Source organism: Phyllostomus discolor, chromosome 1, assembly GCF_004126475.2.
Source record: "Phyllostomus discolor isolate MPI-MPIP mPhyDis1 chromosome 1, mPhyDis1.pri.v3, whole genome shotgun sequence".
Taxonomy (NCBI): domain Eukaryota; kingdom Metazoa; phylum Chordata; class Mammalia; order Chiroptera; family Phyllostomidae; genus Phyllostomus; species Phyllostomus discolor.
Window position 1 is genome coordinate 91,244,302 of NC_040903.2, and position 20,476 is coordinate 91,264,777.

General features: G+C 32.1%; 1 protein-coding gene across 9 annotated transcripts in view; it reads right to left on the reverse strand.

Moving 5' to 3' along the window:
* Nucleotides 1–20,476, reverse strand: part of RAP1GDS1 (Rap1 GTPase-GDP dissociation stimulator 1) — a 149,182-nt gene that overhangs the window by 77,517 nt on the left and 51,189 nt on the right. For 7 of the 9 annotated variants that reach the window (XM_028505853.2, XM_028505849.2, XM_028505850.2 and 4 more), the window contains 2 exons: nucleotides 16,065–16,187; nucleotides 12,034–12,159 (listed from right to left, as the gene is read on the reverse strand). In XM_028505853.2, coding sequence (XP_028361654.1) covers nucleotides 12,034–12,159; nucleotides 16,065–16,187 — 249 coding nt within the window. Of the gene's footprint in view, nucleotides 1–12,033; nucleotides 12,160–16,002; nucleotides 16,188–20,476 lie in introns of those variants that run through there. The other 2 variants (XM_028505854.2, XM_036026250.1) reach the window with 2 other exon arrangements.

A 20,476-nucleotide genomic window follows, 5' to 3' on the forward strand; every position in this document is an offset into this window, starting at 1 on the left:
AGATTCATGAACATATTTTCCAAAATAAGTTTGCACTTATTATATGTAAAAAAAAGTGTACTTTATTGTTTAGATTTTGGTGGGTTCCCTCATTAACTTTGTTGAAAAAAAACTTATGTAACACAAACCATATAAATTTAAGTGTAACCAAGTTTAACAGTCCTGTGTACCCCAGAAACCGCCAACACAATCAGGACACCAACCATTTTATCACAGGCCAGACTGCTCACATCCCCTTCTCTCCCCCTTCTCTCCCTTGTCTCCAGCCCCAGACAACCCATTGCTTCTGTCACTATAGATTAGTTTGACACCATATATATATGGATTCATACAGTATGTATTCTTTTTTGTCTAGCTTCTTTAACTTAGCCTAATGATTTTGAGATTCACAGATAAGATAGCATCAGGTATGTTAAGTGGTTTATTCTTCTTTATTACCAAGTAGTATTCCATTGTATGGGTTACATCACTATTTTTACTTTAAATTCATTCATATTTATAGGCATTTGGGATGTTTCTAGTTTGGAGCTATTTGAATATAGCCACTATAGAAAAATACCAGCCCCAGTTTATGAAGCTGATTTTAATGTATATCTTTTCTAATTAATTTTGCAATAAATAATCAACCAAATCACAAAATGAGAAAAAATTCCAGGCTAAAAGAAATAAGGTATGATAAGTAGTAAAATTTGGAAATGACCTATTAAGAAATTGTCATACTGATTCAGAACCATGAAGAGGAAAAAGGCAACTAGACCTTTATATAAGAATTATGAAATTGATCACACTCTCAGAAATCATTAAATATATTTACCTGAGGACTTGGCTGTTAGTTAATCAATTTTAACATCAAATTTCTTTTTTTAAAACTGTCTGATTTTAATTCAGTTATGTATTTCAAGCTTCCTGAAATACATACTAATAGAACAAAAATGATGTGGTATATTTCCATTTCTTTCTTTTACTATAAAGCACTACATATTATTTATCCAACAAAGTTTAGGTGTTACAAATAATGTATATTAAATGCTTATTAGCTGACTCATACTACATTATGTGGGAGAGGAAATTAAAAAAAATCATCTGGCGTTCACTCAAATGACAAGATGTACCAAGGGGAAAAAAACTGTTCTGTTATTTTAGCTTATCATTGCTTACTTAAGATGGTTTTTCAGGTCACTGAGGAAATGTTTTTGCTACTTATTTGTCACATCGCTATGGTTTCACTACTTTAAACCTCATTTATTTAAAGTCCAGTATGAGAAAGAAATTTATATTAGAGACCTACTAAAAGAAAAGCTCACTTTATTATATCAATAAATCAGAGAAATGTATATAGGATGTGTATAAATTCCTTTCTATTACTCTTCATCCCCAGAAAAAGTAGAATTGATTAAAGGCAATAGTAAGAACAGTACCATTTTAATTTTTATTATACTTTGTACACAGAAGAAATAGTACAAAGCAGTAGATATGTCTGAAAAATTGATACCTATGTTTGTTTAGGTGGTTTACTGAGAACATTAAAACTCAGTTTCTCATATGGATTTGCTTAGTTTTACTAGGAATCCTGATAAAATCAAAATAACCTTAATTTTCCTATAAACAAAAAGGTTAAGGAAGTATTTCATACACTCCTCTTCATTTAGAAAAAATGACAAGAATAAAGAGTCAAACATGGTAAAGCATGTTATACACACAAACTTTTTTACATAAAGTTTTCAAATTTGGAAATATAGAAAGGTTTTCTCTCATCACTTGGTTCTGCTCTATGTTCTTTCAATTACGTAAAGTTTATTTTTGTGATTTATAACAGATTAAATAAAATGTTGGTTTAGGATAAACTTTCAGGAAAATTACTAGGACATATTCCTGTATCCGCAACTCTAAGATGTAAACTATTAACATTAAAGCATAAATATATTTAATAAAGTATGTACTTATGAAAGTGTTAACTTCTTCAAATAATACATAGAGTGGACCAGAGACATAGATTTCAGTTCAACACTATCACCAATTTAGCTGTTGATCCTTAAAAGTCACTTGAACTCTCAGGCCTATTTCCTTATCTATAAAATTGGAAGGAGTGGATTAGAATATTTCTAAAAGTCCCCTGTATTTAAAAAACTTTACAACTTCTGGGTGGGTTTATTCTTTTAATCTTTCTAATTTCTCAAAGTTCCTTGAATCTACATAGCCTATCCAGGTCATATCTGAACATTTTGCTAAATATGAAAGTTAACAAACTTTTTCAGTGTTTATCCCCAAAATGTATTAACATAAAGATAAAGAAATTACCCACAAGCCATTTCCTCTTGCACATCTCAGAATTACTACTGCCCCCAGGAAAATAAAAGCAAGCAGCAACAATGAAACTCAGAAAACATAATAAAACAACCTGCCCTTTCCTAGATCAGTAAACTGCCCCATCCTCTGTCCAGCTGCTCAAGCCCCAATCTAGGAATCACTCTTGATTTCTCCCTTACCTACATCCCCCAGTCATCCACCTCTAGAAACGCTTCACAGACTCTTCTGATGCCCTCTATCCTCACTACCATTAACCCAATTCAAGTCACCAGTACCTCCTGTCCGGGACTACTGCAAGTCTTTTGCTTTCCGTGCTTCCATTCTAAGCTCTTAACTTCCATTCTCCTCAAGCCACTTCCCATGCAGCTCTGAGAGTGATGCTTTTAAAATCTGAATCAGATCCCTTTCAATGGCTACTCTTACTCTATGACAGTGATTTTCAACCTTTTCCATCTAATGGCACACATAATTACTAAAATTCTACAGCACACCAAAAAAAAATGTTTCTTACCAATCTGACAAAAAAGTAGGTATAATTCTAATTCGTTCACACCAGATGGCTACTGTTGTGTTGGCTGACGTCATTTTTTTTGGCAATCTAAGGAAAAAGAGTCAGTGTCCCTGATTAAAAAGTCAGGCACTGCATGTTTTAAAAATTCTTGCAGCACACTGGTTGAAAATCTCTGCTCTAGGATGACCCACAGGGCTCACTATGATCTAGGTCCTGTTTATTTCTTCCACTTTGTTGCTCAACACTCTCCCTGTTCACTGCATCCCATATACCTTGGTATCTTTTCTGTTCTTTAAACACACCAAATTCTTTCCTCATTCAGAACTTTGCAATTTCTACACTCCTATAAGGAATAAGGAATATTCTTCCCTTTCTGTTCAATAAGCTAAATTCTTCCCATTTTTTAGCCCTCAGATCAAGTAACACCCTCAGAGAGAATTTTCTTTGTCTTCAGATATGCTCCACTACATCACCTGTTTATTCCCTTGACATCAATGATCACAGCCTGTAAATATCTTTTTGGTAGTATTTACTTATGATCTGTCTTCTCCTATATAAGCCCCATAAGGACAGGGACTTGTTGCTCTTATTTTCTCTTATTATCCCCATCACCTGGCAAAGTGTCCTCAACACAATGGGCTCAATCAATATTTCTTGATTCAAGTATTCTGTGTATATCTACCTATCTAAGAATATGAAAGCACAGAATAAGAATTTCCTTACAATCAACATAGGAAAAGAAGAACATTCAAATCATATGACCCATGGTGTAGGTATTTAGACTTTCTATAGGCAAGAACATAAATACATATCTTCAATGACATATAGATATACAACTTTCTATAGATATGTTTCTAATTCTAACCTCACTTAGTAAATATTTTTTCCTATGTCACACAGAAGGCCTATTAAAAAGAAGATTCCACAGGTTAAATCTTTGTTAGTTTATTGTTTTACTATGGTGGCAGGTCTCTTTTGACTTTGATTTAAAATCCTCAACATCATAATGCTAGATTTAAAATAAATGTTCTACAAATGATAAAAATTTATCCTCCACTATAGAAATTCTAACCTTTGAATCTATGATATAAAATTTTCTTAAGCACAATTATTACTATATGTGAGCTACAGTTTCCAGGGGGTACAATTATTTTTGGTGTTAAAAAGAGGGTCTTACTATTCAAAAGAGTTGTAGCCTGCAAAAATTATATATAATCAAGTTTCTGTTGTGTGTGCATAAAAAAAGTTGGTAGCCAATGATCTAAAGAGTAGTGTCATATTTCTCTAAGTCAGATATATTGGCTATTCTAATGTGTATTATATGAATGGTTTTTTTGTATTCTTAAATATATTACCTTTTAATTTTGCCAGGTGTTATTTTTCTGGAACAAGGGAATGGTAAACAGACATACCTACTTGTTTTTCAAGATAAAGTCAAAAGATATTTATGAAATCTACTACAGAAAAAATTAAATTCTGATACTTACATTCCCCCCTATAATTCTGCCAAAATAGTGGATTTTTATTACATACCTTATATGTATTCAAATATGTTTTAAGCATTCAAATGAAAATTTTGAACCCATCAATATTTTTACTGAAACTCAAAATGCAACTTACTTATCATGATCCAAGTGCAGGTAAAATGCACAAAGGACTAGGTATACAAGTAAAAGCTATAAATATTACATCAGTGAAATTACAGACAGGTCATTCAGAAAAAAACACCATGACTTAAATACTCATATATCAAAAAGAAGCACGAAGTTGCAATTTTGTGGCATACTATTATATTCAGGTGTAAATTTTGCCTTGACACAAGAAAATTCCAAATATATTTACACTGATAATGCAGGACCAGGAGGAAAAACTACTAGTTCTACAGATGCAGTTTAAAATTAGGTCACTGCACGGTAGTTGACAGACACAGCTTAGGTGTACCTGCTGATAGTAGTATTAATTTCTGTAGTACAATAGATTTCTCTCACATCAGTAACCATTTGACAATTCTACTTTTTTCAAAAAGCCTTTATCTTAATAATGGAACACCCATAAATTACTGCACATTTGCTAAAGATGTCACTAAATTTACTCTATTTCTTATATTTTTCTATTATCATTTTATTAGCAGAAGACTGTGGTTATATATACAAATTATAAAATAACTTACTAAGATCAATTATTTCCATAAAATTACCTTACCTTAAATGACTTCTGGACAGCATTCAGGCAACAATGGAAATAATTTATTGCTCAAATTTATTAATCTAATTGCTCAAGATCAAAATTAAATTTTTTCCAGATATTTTAAATATAAAAGATGCTTCTGTATCATCCACTTAATAATTAAATCATGCCAGACTATGTGTATGGATGTGTGCATATACAGAGTTCTGATTTAGAATTTAACTTGAAGTGATAACAGTACAGTTTCTTAAGAGGAACAAACATTTATTCCACTATTTCTGCTATTTACATTATCCAGTTTTTAATGTAGACTCATTGATTCCTTCCCCTGATGCGGTATCTTCTTGGATTCTTACTTACACATTCCCCCCCTTCCTTTCTGTTCTCTTAAATTTGTTCTGCAAGTTTCAAAAAAAAAACCACAAAAAACTCTTAACTGGTTATTCTTCATTTAGTCACTGTTCAAAGCTTTTTAAGTAGGTAAGTACATCAGAATCATTTAGGGAGCTTTTTGCAGAATATACATGACAGGTTGGATTCTAACCTCAAAGATTCTGATTTAATGGTTCTAGGTTGTGGCCAAGAAAACATATTTTGAAAAAGTTCTCCAAGTGTTTCAGATGCGTACTACTAAGAATCACACTAACTGTTATGAATGTCTGCCTAGCTTATAATGTATATCTCTTTCAAATTAATATTTTTATGGTATCAATTTCAGCACTTAATTCTGTTCCTCGAATACCTGCAATGGCTCCCCACTGTTTAAGCCCTTCTCCAATACAGATTCCAGACTTATCTATCCAAGATTTTGTCTACCTTTTAAAATGCTTCTCTGTGCTCCTGAAAAATCTTTCTCTACAGGTCCAAATCCTATTCAGACTAAATGTTTCATTCTCCATAAATATCACTGGATGAGCTCAAATGCAAATTAGCTCCCTCTAAAAACTTACTGTGTATTCTCTTACAGCATTTATCACATGGTGTATGATTTTTAATTTACTGATATACATGCTTCATTCCCTTCAATTCACAATAACTTTCTTAAGCGGTTTTATTACATATATAAAATAACAATTATATATGTGGTATTTTAAAACACTCATTTTCATGCAAATCAAAGATTAGCATATTTTTCAGTCTCAGAAAATACAACTTGAAAACATTATACAACACAAAAATTAAGCAGGTATAATGAGTGCAAAACAACTGTTTGGTTTTAAAATAAACTAGGAAATATATAAAGTTGAAAATTCTTTTAAGTTTTTAAGTTGTATGTTTGAAGCAAGTTCCACTACCAAAACAACAGATTTGAATTATATTGCCCAAATAGTGCTACCTTCACTAAAGTAATCAGTATTACTTCTTGGATTCTGTTGAAGATTTGTACAAGAAACATTCATATGGAGAATATCTGGGTAATTTTTGCCGAGCTATTATTGAAGACACTGTCTTTAATGCCTATCTTTGTATATTTCTTTGCATATTTTAAGAGGGATGTGTCCAGAATCATCTAAGGAGGTAGTGATATCCTTATGATAAATCTCTTCTAGCATTTGTCACAACAGGTCTTTTTAGTTCAACTGAAAACTAGAATATTTCTACTTAGCACAAAGTAAAAATTACATAGCACATCAAGTTTTTTATTTTCTTAACCTAGGCTGCTTAGAGGCACAAATTAAATTACTGCTCAATATAAAAACTATATTATCCCTGACTTGTACTAGATTTTCTTTGCCTCTCCTTATATGGCTTCTGGCCTTTATATATTTATTTTACATAGCTTACAAAGTTAGTGTATGCATTACATTATTGTTATAGCATACTTTTTAGAAGTAATAATGTTATGGACTGAATGTATCCCTCCCAAATTCATTTGCTTATATCTTAACTCCTGTTGTAATGGTATTAGGAGGTAATTAGATCATGCAGGTAGAACCTTCATGAAAGGGATTAATGCCTTTATAAGAAGAGAACCAAGAGGAGCTTGCTTCCGCTCTCTCTTTCTGCTATGTGAGGATGCAATGAAAACGCAAACCAGAAAGGGCGCCCCTACCAGATTATGTAATCTGCTGGTGCCTTTTGATCTTGGTTGGATTTCCCAGCCTCCAGAACTGTGAGAAACAAATGGTGGTTTAAGAAACCAAACTGACCAGGACAAATGACCATATATAAATGCTATGTATTTCCTTTCCACAGCGGTTAATAATTATATTGTGCATCTATATATAAACCTTTATTTAATTCATACAAGCTCACTTTACCACGGAAGACACTAAAATTGAGAAAGATTAAATGACAATTTAGTAAATGGCAGAACTAGAAATCCTATCAATCTGCAATATTTCCAGGATACACATTAAAATTTCATTATTTATATTAATTTTAAAATGAACTATATTTCTTCAATAAACAATGTACTTATTTGCTTATTTTTTAAAAAATGGTTCCAAGTATTATTCTCATTGTTTGTTTATTTTTATTCTGACTTACTGTGTACTCTATAATTGTTCACGAGTTGTGTTTCTTTGTATATTTTATTTTCTCCACCATATTAAGAACTTTTTATTGACATGAACCTTTTTTTACGGCTTATGACTGTGTTATACAACAACATCTATCCCCAACTATGTACAATATGTTGGATATCTTTACTATGGAGTATTTTCATATAATAATAGCAATAATTACTGTCTCTAAGAGTAGCAGTTTCATGTAGCTATTTATTCTTACATATACATGTACTTTGATAATAAACCCATTCATAAAATGCAACAGATCAGACAACTGTAACTGAACAATAAAGTAATTAAAAAAATAAAAAAACAAGTAAGATGCAACAGATAAACTGATAAGAGTTGAAGAACCTTGTTTTTACACTTACTGGCTGGTAATTCTAAAATTGAATACCCTACTAGTATTCAATTGGGAAGTAGGGTAAATATATAGACCTGCGAAACTCTTTAATATAATTAATCAAATGCTTAACCTATTTTATATCGCTGATATAAATATTTATTTTAAATGCCAGACATAAATAGTTCCCTGTGGACTATAACCGCTATAAACATACTTTGATTACTTCAGCAATTTCAAAGCTTGCCTATATTATATTAATTCATACTTAACAAACCAAATTACATTTCAAAATACTGTAGAATTATTGCTAATTCTTTTTCAGCATTTATAGTCAGACAACGAAGTCTTTCTTCATGTATTACATAAGCATAATGTAGCATAGTTAGAATCACTAATACACAAATAAGTCCATGCATGTATTTGGGCATCCTTTCCATTTACATTTGAAGTCAATGAAATAAACAATACTTAGTTCACTTAATAAATATTGGGTTTGGCAAACCTTAATATCATATCATTTTGAATATATACTCAGCAGTAAGCAAGAATCTAAGTTTCTTTGTATCATGTATGATAGCATTTCATATAAATTTCTTAAGTATACATCTTTCCAACAGTAAAACTAATTATATAATAGCAAGCATTAATTTTATTTCTGTAAAGATGTATATTTATTTAACATGATTAATTTGAATTGTATATTATACTTTCTCTGGTGTAGAAAAAGGCACATACTTAATTTCATGTAATCATTTATGTCTAGCTTCTACTACAGAAATTTTAACTAGTATATCCTGTATCAATTATTTCCTAACCTCAAGCAGTAACATATGCAAATAGAGAAAACTCCAACAATCAATTTATCCCTATGAATTATAAATAGTGGGTACAAATTTAATATGAAGCTCTTCAATATTATAAGGACATTTAAGTATATCAGCAATTTTAAATGTGCACAATGCTGTAGACAAAGCTAATCATCAAAAAGAAAGGGATTACACAATTGCACAAAAGATGGCTATATAAGAAGAAAAAAAAGAATTCATTTTTACCACTTTTGAAAGAAATGTGTAAAGAGGACAAAGGTATTTACCTATGAAATTTAATACTTTTCTTTATTTAAAATCACATTCCCTAGAAAATCCATCAGTTTGCTGATTTCTTTCTAAATTGAAATACAATTTTTTCTCTTCTTTGATCTAAAACATATCAAACTTCTCCTAAGTTATTTTGCCAGAGTTAGAGAGCAAAATAGTTTTAAAATGTGGCTTATGTCAGAAATCTGCACACTTCTAAAGAGGAATCCATAGCTGAAGTGCCTTGAAGGCTCTCTGGAAAAAGAGGAAAAAGGCCAGGTACTTTAAATGTTCCTACCCAGTGATTCTTTCATATCACTATGCAAGAGACAGACTGGAACTTAATAAATTCATCAGCAACAAAGCCTCACTCTGTCCTGCTTGGCAGCTGTTATCAGTGTGTTACCTGATGTTAAGATTATATAAGACCATTTCCTTCCATTAGAAGAGTTCCTAAAATGGGCACTATCAAAGCTAGTAAAATTGAAATCTGACCTACTTTTTTCAAAAGATTACCATGGATTTAGCTGAAATATGCTAGCAAACACTTCACTTTTTAAGTGTCAAAATGAAAATCTGCAAAATGTGCACACACTGCTCAAATATTTAGCTCTAATAATGAATTCATCTTATTTTCTATGTACACTGGCTTTTACTATCTATTGCGAACCTAGTATTATTCTGAATAAACTTACATTAAAAATTATTCATTTGGAGTACATTTATAAAATGTTAAGTAAACTGATTATTCCAATGAATAAGTTTAATAAAACACAAATGTGAACTGGAAAACATGTTATTTGTAAGAAAAAGATTTCTTGTTTTACAAAGTTGTCATGTATAGTTTTCTATCATCCTTTTAAGAATGAAGCATTACATTCTCAAGAGGGAAGAAGATTAATTAATTAAAATAGAAGCCATTCAATACTTTTTAAAAAGAGAAATCTAATTGCTGTGTTCTTTCAAACTCCCAATTGTCATAAAATATAATAAGAAATGCATTTCAAGTAAATTCACAAATCAACTACACAGTATCACATTTATAGACTTTTATATTATTGTTGTAATTCAAATATAGGTGCTGTACTTTTCCTACAATTATTTGGAGAAATCACTAAGAAGTTCACAGAGTTTAAAAGGGTAAGAAAGCATACAGTCCTATGGAAATTACATGCATAAGCAGGACAAATGAACACATTTCATTTCATAACTTATAGTTATAAATCTCTTCTTATACTAATTCATTTTTAAGACTACTAACTTCATTTTTCTTAAACAAGGATTAAAACTATAAAAAATAGCTCACATTCACTATGCTTAATTTTCCACTTAACTATAATTTCCATTGAATTAAATGAGAATGAAGTGTTATAAATATTTATGGATAAATGAAATAAAAAATTAACTCATAGCCTAAGAATTTTATACTGTACACTTTGTAAGAACAGAGTAAATGGATATGATAAACACTATAATAATGGACTGTAGTTTTATCAAAATAATAATCACATTAACTAGACATTTATTACCTTAACTTCAAGATTCTTTAGTACACAGGAAATAAAATTACTATGTGCCCGTAAAAACCAGAGCAAGATGAAATAATAAATCACTATAGGTGCTTCTTCTATTTTACCAATATTAAGTAAAACTCAAAGCCAAAATATGCAAAACAGATATTTCCTATATTCAAGCAATGCATAATTCAAGAATAACTAAACTGAACAAGGATTAAAAAATTTCAACAGCCTTAAATTCTAGTAATAAACACGGAAGAATAGGAATAAAAACAGTAATGATCAATGCTGTCTAGGTACATGCCATCAATCTTTGATGGTTACTCAGAGGGAGTCTTTATAATACATACTGTTAAACTTAATCATATAAAATACACATAAATGGTTCATTCTTGAACACTAATACTATAAGGTATGCTGTTTAATAAAAATCATAAATATGAAAATGCAAAGTCATAAACATAAAGCACTAGAATTTTATAAATAAAGTTAATAAGCTAGGATAAAAATAACTGGAATGAAGAAACAGACAGGTAAATTTATAAGCAGTAATGGGGACTGGAAACTGTAAGTTAAAATTCATAGTACACCATCCATGTCCTCAGATATAATATTTAATGTTCCAAAAAGAGAGGAGAATAAATGAGGCTAGCCTTACCACCACTGCTACAGATAAGTTATAACCGAAAGCTATAGTTTCAATCTTTTTTCTTTTATCATAAATAAATATGTTTATGACCTTATATAATATGTGGCTTATGTACACAAATCACTACTGGAAGCATTGCCTATTATAAAAGGGCTTTGTCTTCTTTGTTTATAACAAAATGTAACTCACTCAAAAGGAGAATTATAAACTCAATGGGGAAAATAAGCAATGAAAGTTATCCCAGTTATAAAATATATGTTTTTGGCTCAAAATATAGAAATCTAAGGAAAAGCAGGATAAGCCTAATTAAATTAAATATACTCAAGATTTTTCTGCACATATGTGGGAAGGAAAAGCAGAAAATCTATAATTTTTGCAATATACCCATACTCTTTGCCTCATAAAACAGCGTGTTATAGAAAGTGATGAGGATGGCAATGACACTATGACAAATAGGAATGAAGTCAATGCAAATGTAGTAGGCCAATCTAGCTTTTAAGAAGATTATGAATTTTATGAATGGTTTTACTGAATTGTAAATAATTAAAAATGTACTTGGAGACTTTGAAACTTTAAAAAACTGTGTTCATAAGCATTCACATTCAGAGATGATACTTTAATAAAACCTTACTGAAAAGATATATATATATATTTAATTTAAAACCCAATTACTTAGGAATTGACTTACTTTCCTCTGAAAATATAATTTGTGAAGCAGAGGAAAAGAGCTCACTTTTTATAACTTCTTACTTAAGAATTATTATGGTCCAAATCTCTAACAGACCTGCTAAATAAGCAGAGCTGTCATACTGGCCCATGTTAGTGTCTTAGCCTAGAAAAGTCAGTGCTAACACTAAAAGGGAAATTAGTTTGAAATCATAACACTTAAACAAAAGTTTATAAGTGTATTACTGATATTTCAACACTTACGGCTATCATAACATATGTTTCCTAGAGCCCTGCCCGTTTGAAGCAGCACTTCCTGGTCTTTGCTATTTAGTAGTTGCACCAGTGGTGAAATCAATCCAGCATCCACACAAGGAATTCGCATAAATTCTGAAAACAAGAGACATATTTAATTAAAAATCTAAAGATTCACAATTTCCACAAATCATGCCCCTAAATAAAATAAATACCTACTATTAAAATGTCCAAAGTACTTACTATTTGAAGAGTACATTTCTGTTCAAAAGTACCATTACAATACAACCCTATTACATACTTCATGAAATAACTACACAAAAATGTGTGGGGTTGTAATTTTCCTTTGTTGACAGTCTGCCATAAACTAAAAGGGTTTTTAACTTTCTTTATACCTAACTTATCACTATGTTCTCATAATAACTGAATGTGCTTAGGAAGCAACGTGTAATGATAGAAATATTGGTAATGGTCTTTCCATGAGCCCGATCATTAAAGTACAGCAGGTCCTCAAACAAGCTGTTCCATTCAATGTTGTTTTGTTATAATGTTGATGAGATGCAGCAGAAACCTAATTCTTGTTTATATCAAATTAGCCTATGGTAAAATTGGTTTTGTCATACAGTGTTTCACCACAGTTCCAAGACCTATCAATGACACTAAGTGAGAACGTAATGTACTACGGTTATAAACTAAGCCATCAAATTGTAGAATTTTCACTCTATGTTCTCTAAAAAGCTAAAATATAAGACTTTTAAAAAAGGTTCAAGTGAATCATTAAAAATAGGTCCTTTCCAACTGGTAAGACTCAACAAAAACACCTATTATTTATCTTCATTTCTGTTCTTTATTAAAATCCATTTTATAGATCACTCATATCTGTTGTTGTACCCATGTATTTGGTCTAAAGCACCAAATGTTGTTTTCTTACACTTCAAACTTTTTTCCTTAGCTTCACAATATACTATTCTAAATTTATTAACTTCCAATGATACCATTATAGTTACAATTAGACACACTTTTTTACAGTGTCAGGAAAGCCTATTACAAAATTTAAGGATAATAAAGATACCTAATTGGTGAAAGCTCTAATAACCAATATCACAATCATCATTTTGGATATTAGGACTTACTATAAGAATGTTCTTGTCAATAAAGATCTAATTCTTGAATCTATACTCCATCCTACTACATAAAAATTACTTTTCACTCTTGCTTTCAAAGGGCATCCACTCCTTAATTTGTTCCACAAGTTCTCTCATAAGCAATCTCTCCCTCTTTCTTTTCATTTTCAAATTCTTAGAGCACATTGCCCTCGCAGGGGTGGCTCAGTTGGTTGGAACATATAGTCACAGTGTAACCAAAAGGTTCTGGGTTTGATTCCCAGTCTGGGCATGTATGATCTCCAGTCTGGGCACATATGGGGCAACCTACTGATGCTTTTCTCTCGTATCAATATTTCTCTTCCTCCCTCCCTCTCTAAAAAGCAATAATAAAAAATGTCCTCTGGTGAGGATAAAAACAAAGAAACATACATTTTAAAAAAATTCTTAGAGTGCATCATATAGGGCTGTTACCTCTATAACAACTTCTTTTCCCCCTAAGATAGCTATAAATTACAAAGGAATTCCTCTTTACCTAAATAAATAATTGCATTTCTATCTTACCTCTTACCTACCTTTATACAACTGAAAAAGCTCTCCAACTTAAACTTCCAAGAGTAAGAGTACTCCCCTACTTCTAAAGCTTTTGGTTTACTGTTGAAGTTTTGGGAGTTTTTTTAAAACTCAGTAGTGTAAGATATTCCATTACCTACTGGGAAAATGAATTATACTACATTCTTCCATGAATTCAATGACTATAGGAGATGACACATCAATCTACTTATCTACCTCTTAAATTAATAGTTACTTTAGAATCTTTATAGATTTCAAATCTTAAAATAACTTGTCACCAATTCAAATTAATTAAATTAAAGGCAGATATCCCTTTCACCTCTTGCCACGCCTAGTTTCTGTCAAGGACATCATTTAAATGACTACTAAAATAAAAAATTTGGGAAAAGTCTGATTTGCATTCATTTCACAAATGGAGTCTGTTGTTGTATCTTATTGTTTTGCTTATTTGTTTTGTTGTTGCTATCCTTCAGGCAATGGCAGCATCGATGAATTACTATTTTCCTTTGCTTTTAGGTTCTAATTGTCTATGTGGCACCAACCTATCTTTCACATTTTTGATGCTTCAATCAATATTTGGTATTCTTGAAATGATAGAAGGTAAATAATTATAGGAAAATTGGGAATCAAACTATTCTAAACATTTTTTTATTCAAATGCATATAAAGATTACCTGAAACATATACAATGTTAAATGTCAATTATAACTCAGGTATTTTCTTAAAAAGATATAAAGATAAAACAAAACTAGTATATTTCTCAGCTTTCAGTCAATGTAAAAGCAATACTGCCTGGAAAAAGTAAACTCCTTCTAAAACCTTTTGCTTCTCAGACAATTTACTTTTCAAGTGAGGCGTACAGCTCTTCCTTAGCTAGCTTTGAAAACACGAACTCACCTACTTTGGATGGATATATGTGAAAATATACCAGGAACTTACCAGAAATATGTTTATAAAATATATATTATTTATCTATATATAAGTATATATAATACTGGAGAGGTCACAGACTGGCTGTGATTGTCATCCTTGTTCAAACGGTTCCCACACATATATGCCTGGTTTCTAGAAATCTATGTTGTGATTCTAATGAGATTAAATATAAACCACTTTATCTTAAAAATCGAGCTGCTTTGAATCTAAGATTCAGATAGTGGTTTTGATCTAGGTTAACAAAGCATGTCTGAAGGGGTTCCATTTTCTAACTAAATCTGCTTCAGGAGCTCTTTGTTGTCCCAAGGTATTCACTACCTATTCAGAGTAATTCAAGTCTGCTTTAAGTACATTAAACATTCCAAGATCTCTGAACATTTATGACCACCTCATATCCAAACCACTGTATAGTGATAATACAAACAGTAGAAGGCCAGTTTGCAGTTAATAACCCCCCAAAATGATTTACCAATATAGAAAACTTTACTGAAACCTGAAAGACATTTTGAAAACCTCTAAACAAATGGACAAAAACTCACAGTAATTTTCTTTTTGGTAAAACACTTATGAACAGGTTGTTTTACTAGGCCACCTACTATACTGACTACACAAATAAGGCCAGAATTTTTAAATGTGTTCTCTTAAAAGTAAAACAAATGAAACTTACTAAAATAAAAGGCCTACAAATAATATCAAACACACAAACTGAGACTCACTAAAGGTATTACATTTAGTATGGCCTTCCCTTATGAATAAAAACTGCTTTAAGAAGTCAGGGTTTTCTCAAACTGACTGAATTAAAATCATGTGCAAATATTTCTGCTATAATAAATCCTTCCAAGGAATGTCTCATTAGATATAAATTATACATAATGGGATGAATTGGCTATGATCTAATCTAAGTTCTGCTGTCATTATTATTTTTCCAGAGTATTTAAAAAATAAATGTTTCCCAAGAAGGTGAATGCAGAAAACAACATACATTCCCACTGCTCTTTGGCTGTCACATGCCAATGTCAGGAGGATAGGCCAAACTAAAAATAAACAGTTTAAACCTAGGTATAACACAAACTGATATACACATTGAAAAAGGAAAGCTCTCTGTGACAATAAAGGTAAATGACTCAGTGGCAAGTTCAAGAATCCCATAAATGAAGTAGTAAATGGTACAGGTACAGAAAGGACGAGCAGTGCTTCCCTTTACTTCTCTGGAAGATTGGAATAGCAAATGGGAAATGTATAAAAAAATGACTATGACTATAACAATAGTCATTTTTAACAATTACATGAAAAAAGTCAAAGAAAAGAAATAGAAAAAACATAAAAAATGTCTAATCTACAAAATTAAAACATAAGTTAATAAAACATACTGACAAGTAAGGTGTAAAACTGAAGATGTTCCCAGCAGAAAAGTTCTTGAGGAAAACCTCACCATTTTTGGCTACTTCTGCTATGATGTTAGCTATTTTGGCTGAGCAGGAAGACTGTGGAATCAAGAGACTTGCAAACAGTTGAAGTATTCCACTTCCTTGGATTTTTTCACTTGTTTCCATATCTGCAAGAGATATATACAGAGAGCTTCAATGAAAATCTTCAACACTAACACTGACAACTTTAAACATTATACATTCAAGAATTTTCACCATCCAAATAAAAATTTGTTCAGTATACATTCAAATATATGTATTTATTTATGTAAATAATTACCTTCAGTTCTACAACCTGCTTTTTTTTTTATCTGCACAAAACACTTCATAATACAATCTTTTGCCTATCTACAGTCAGATTATAAAGGAATAGTTTCTGAATATACCATTTGCATGCTAAACTTATTTTTCAATGTTAGTTCCAATCCTGTATATACAGAATAGGAATGCCTTTTTTTCTACTTCCCTTCTGCATTCTATAACAATATATTATTTTATATACACATATATGTATTCATTCTATGGTTTCCTATACGCTGTCACAATTTTAAAAAAGTAAATGGCAAGTAAATGAGCAAAAACTTCACCTTACATCATTTTATATGGAGTGACAGAGGAAACTATATAGTTTCATATGACCACTATGTTTTCCATACGACTCTTCAAACCACCACTAATGAAGACAGGAAATAGTTAACAGTGATAAGGCCACTATATTTAGAACTTGATTTGGTAATGTAGAAATTCAAGAGTCCCTTGCTTCTTTTCTTTCTTTCTTATATATATATATATATATATAAAGTTAAAATATATATAAAGAACCTTTTGATGAAACCAAGCCACTTAATGTATCTGTTATTAAAGCACAGACTATTAAAAAAAGATAACAGGAACACCTGTAGTAATGATGGACTTAAGACAAGCTCAAGAAAATAAAACGAAATTACTATTTGGTTCTAAATAATAAAGAGGCATGGGTATATGTTTAAAGATAGTTATGCAGTTCATTAAAACATTCAATTTAAATTTGTTTTTGTGTATAGAGGCTCTATATCCTTTGCATCCTTTGGCTATACATACAAACAAGAGAGAACACTAAATTTAGGTTTCTTGTTAAGTGAATAGTAGCCGATGTGACCAATAGAGTAAGAAAATAACTTTTAATAGAATAATTTGAGAAAGTCTCCAAAAAATAAATGTATTTGTTTACAGTAAGTGCAGAACAGTGCAGTGTTTTTCAAACTGTGGGTACTGATCCATCAGAAATTCTGAAACACATTTGGCCAACAAGAACCAGCAATTTCTTAAAAAGAGAATAAAATTAATATGTACAACAACAAAAGAACAGGAAAAATTTTGCTCAGAATGAGGGGAAAATTTCACTGTTAGTGAAACTGTTTGAATTATGTATATGCACCTGCATATGTAACTATATGCATGCCTACTGTACGTGAAATGTATTTCTAACCGTAGGTTCTGGTCAAGAAGTTAAAAACCACGGCTCTGTACACAGCTTGTCTACCCAGGGTGACAGAACCATCACACTCTCTTAACATCACGAGAAGCTAGAGTTGTCAAATGGCTGAAGCAATAGAAAAGTATATGGGTAATTATACTTCTATGTATTTATTATCTTTAAAAAAGTAATCAGTAATTAGTTTATATATATGTATGTATGTATGTATGTATATCTATGACACACTGGTAGGTACAGATCAAATAACCAAGATTATTCAATGATGAAACTCTACTCATGCATTTCCTTTCTACCACAAGCACAGTGCATTGTCACATAGCTAGTACTACTTCAGCTTGTCACATTTTTTAAAGATTTTAATTATTTATTTTTAGAGAGAGGGGAAGGGAGGGAAAAGAGAGGGGGAGAAGCATTAATGTGTGGTTGCCTCTCCCGTGCCTCCTACTGGGGACCTGGCCTGCAACCAAGGCATATGCCCTGACAGGGAATCGAACCTGCGAACCAGGCTGGCACTCAATCCACACTAGCCAGGGCTCAGCTTCTAACATTTTATGTACTATAATAAAAAAGACACTTTGGAGATACTTTGAAAGTCTTATTTAGTAGCCCAGAAAGATGAAGTAAACCTGTCTAATGTCACCAATCATACTAATCACAGAGCATAAACAGCAACTTCAGATTCTATTAAGCCAACAAGCTGACATCTCTATCACCTGGCAACCTGTGGTATTTTTTTAGAACAGAAAACAAGCATAAATAGATGAAACCTGTCCTTTTGTACGCTGTCACTTACTAGGTTTCATGCAATTCAGATGATCACGAATGTAATGTACATGTGATGGGGACATAAAGGTGTCTTTTCAGCAGGTCCATTTATAACATATAAAATGTCTTTGCTTTTTGCTTCTTTGTGGATTAAAAAATAAGTTTTTAAGGTACCACCTGAAAACTTGATACCAAATTTCCATTAATTATTTTTTAAACAAGAAGCCAAAAAGAACTCAAGCCAATTTCCCATATTAAAATCCTTCCTTTTCTGACCATTGCTACCAGAAGATGTACAACCTTAGAACAACAGTGAGACAGACTGCCCCAGGGGTCTTGTCCCACCATCTGTTGGTACTGGGACAAAAGAGCAAGAGTATGGCATAAGGCATAAATCACAATTAGATGTGAAGCCGAGGCATTTGTGTGCATGGAGACTAGTGGTTAACTGCAAATCACCCATGCATGCCTCATTTTTACTGTAATTGAAAGAATGGCTTAACTTCAGAGCTGAATGTGAGGGGCAAAAGGAAAAATTAATACAAAATTGTTGTACTCTGCTCAGACTTTCCATAGATTATAATCCAAGGAATTCGAAGAATAGTCATACTAACCTGAATCAAGAGTCTGGGAATAGTATTTTTTAAGCTACTGTCCGAGAGATAAATGGAATAAATATAATCTGGTTTCTAATATAAATCTGAATTTAGAAAAATCTAACAGGAATTCCATTTATCTGTTAGCATGCAGATTTCTATGTAGGTTTAGAATTTAAATTAAACAACTGGGAATTATCTTCTTTCCTGTGACATAAAAACATAAAGAACCAAATATTGCTTATCACTAAAAAAAAAGTCCTTAAATAATTACAAAATTTCAGCCTCATTTCACATATACTTTCTGCACTAGCATTCTACTGCATTTCCAACACATAGTTATCTGTGAAACTAAAAAGTGTTCTCAGATATCAGCACCCTTGAAATGATTTTAAAAGAGCATTAAGAAGTAGTCAGCAGTTCGTGTTTGCAGGTCTAAATGAAGAAGAGCTACTTACAAAAAAAAATCATGCACTGGGCTCAGGAGTTGTAAGAAAAGGTAGGATTTCCATTACTTTAGCCAGAATACAATAGACATTTTAACTACACTCCTTTCAAATGTTTGTAGGAATCAATTTAATATATTTGTCCCCCTTCACATGTAGCTGTGATCATAAAAAGTGTCTTGAGTATGCCTACAAATTGCAGGTGGCTGGCAACCCTTGAATGTTAAAGGACCCATACACGAGGGGGGATGCACCCAAGGCCCAGAATTATCTTCTGGAGAACAAGAACCTGTAGTGCTGGCTTCCCCCACTAGGTGTGTGCTCTAGGAGCCCATCTGTATAAGTGTATTAATTGGCATTGTTGTGAGAGGCTGCATCAGCTTCAGAGAAATTTTTTTTGAAGACTCAATACATTTGCTCATTTCATCATGGGTGATTTAGGGGAGCACCTGCCCACACTGCCCTGAGTATTCAGCAGTTTTTGACCAAAATGGCCTGACCCCCATGCCCACCCTTCCTATTCACCCAATCCTGCCCCAAGTAACTTTATTTTCTTTCCCCAGATGGAAAAAGTCCTCAAAGGGAAATGTTTTGCTGGTGTGGAAGAGGTGAAACAAAAAAATGGCAGAACCACTAAAAGGCATCGAAACTGTTAAGTTCAAAAACTGTTTTGAGCAGTGGAAAAAAGAAATCTCAATAGGTGTATTTCATCAAATGGAGAGTACTTGAAGGTGACTGAAGTTTAAACATGTAAAAATACGCACTTTTTTATAAATAAATTCCGGGGGTTTTTTGGGTCCCCCTTGTATGATAGGCAACTGCAAGTCTAAAATAACATCTGTAGGAGGACCTCCTGCAGGACTCACAGCCATCACAGTAGCTCTAGGAGTGCTGAAAGCGCTCGTTCTGTCCTTGCAGTCCTAGGTCCACGGTCCTGGCCCCCTGATGGCAACAGGCAGTTTAGTTATGAAACTGCCAGTGACAGAAAAAGAAAACTGGGCAATCAGGTCAGAGAAACTTGAAAGAAGAGTAAATCAAGAAGCTAGGCCACAATGTATTATGGGGAGGAGAGGTTAAAGCACAACTCATAGAACTTCTCAAGGCCAATAACCTGGTGGAACAGAGGAAACAGG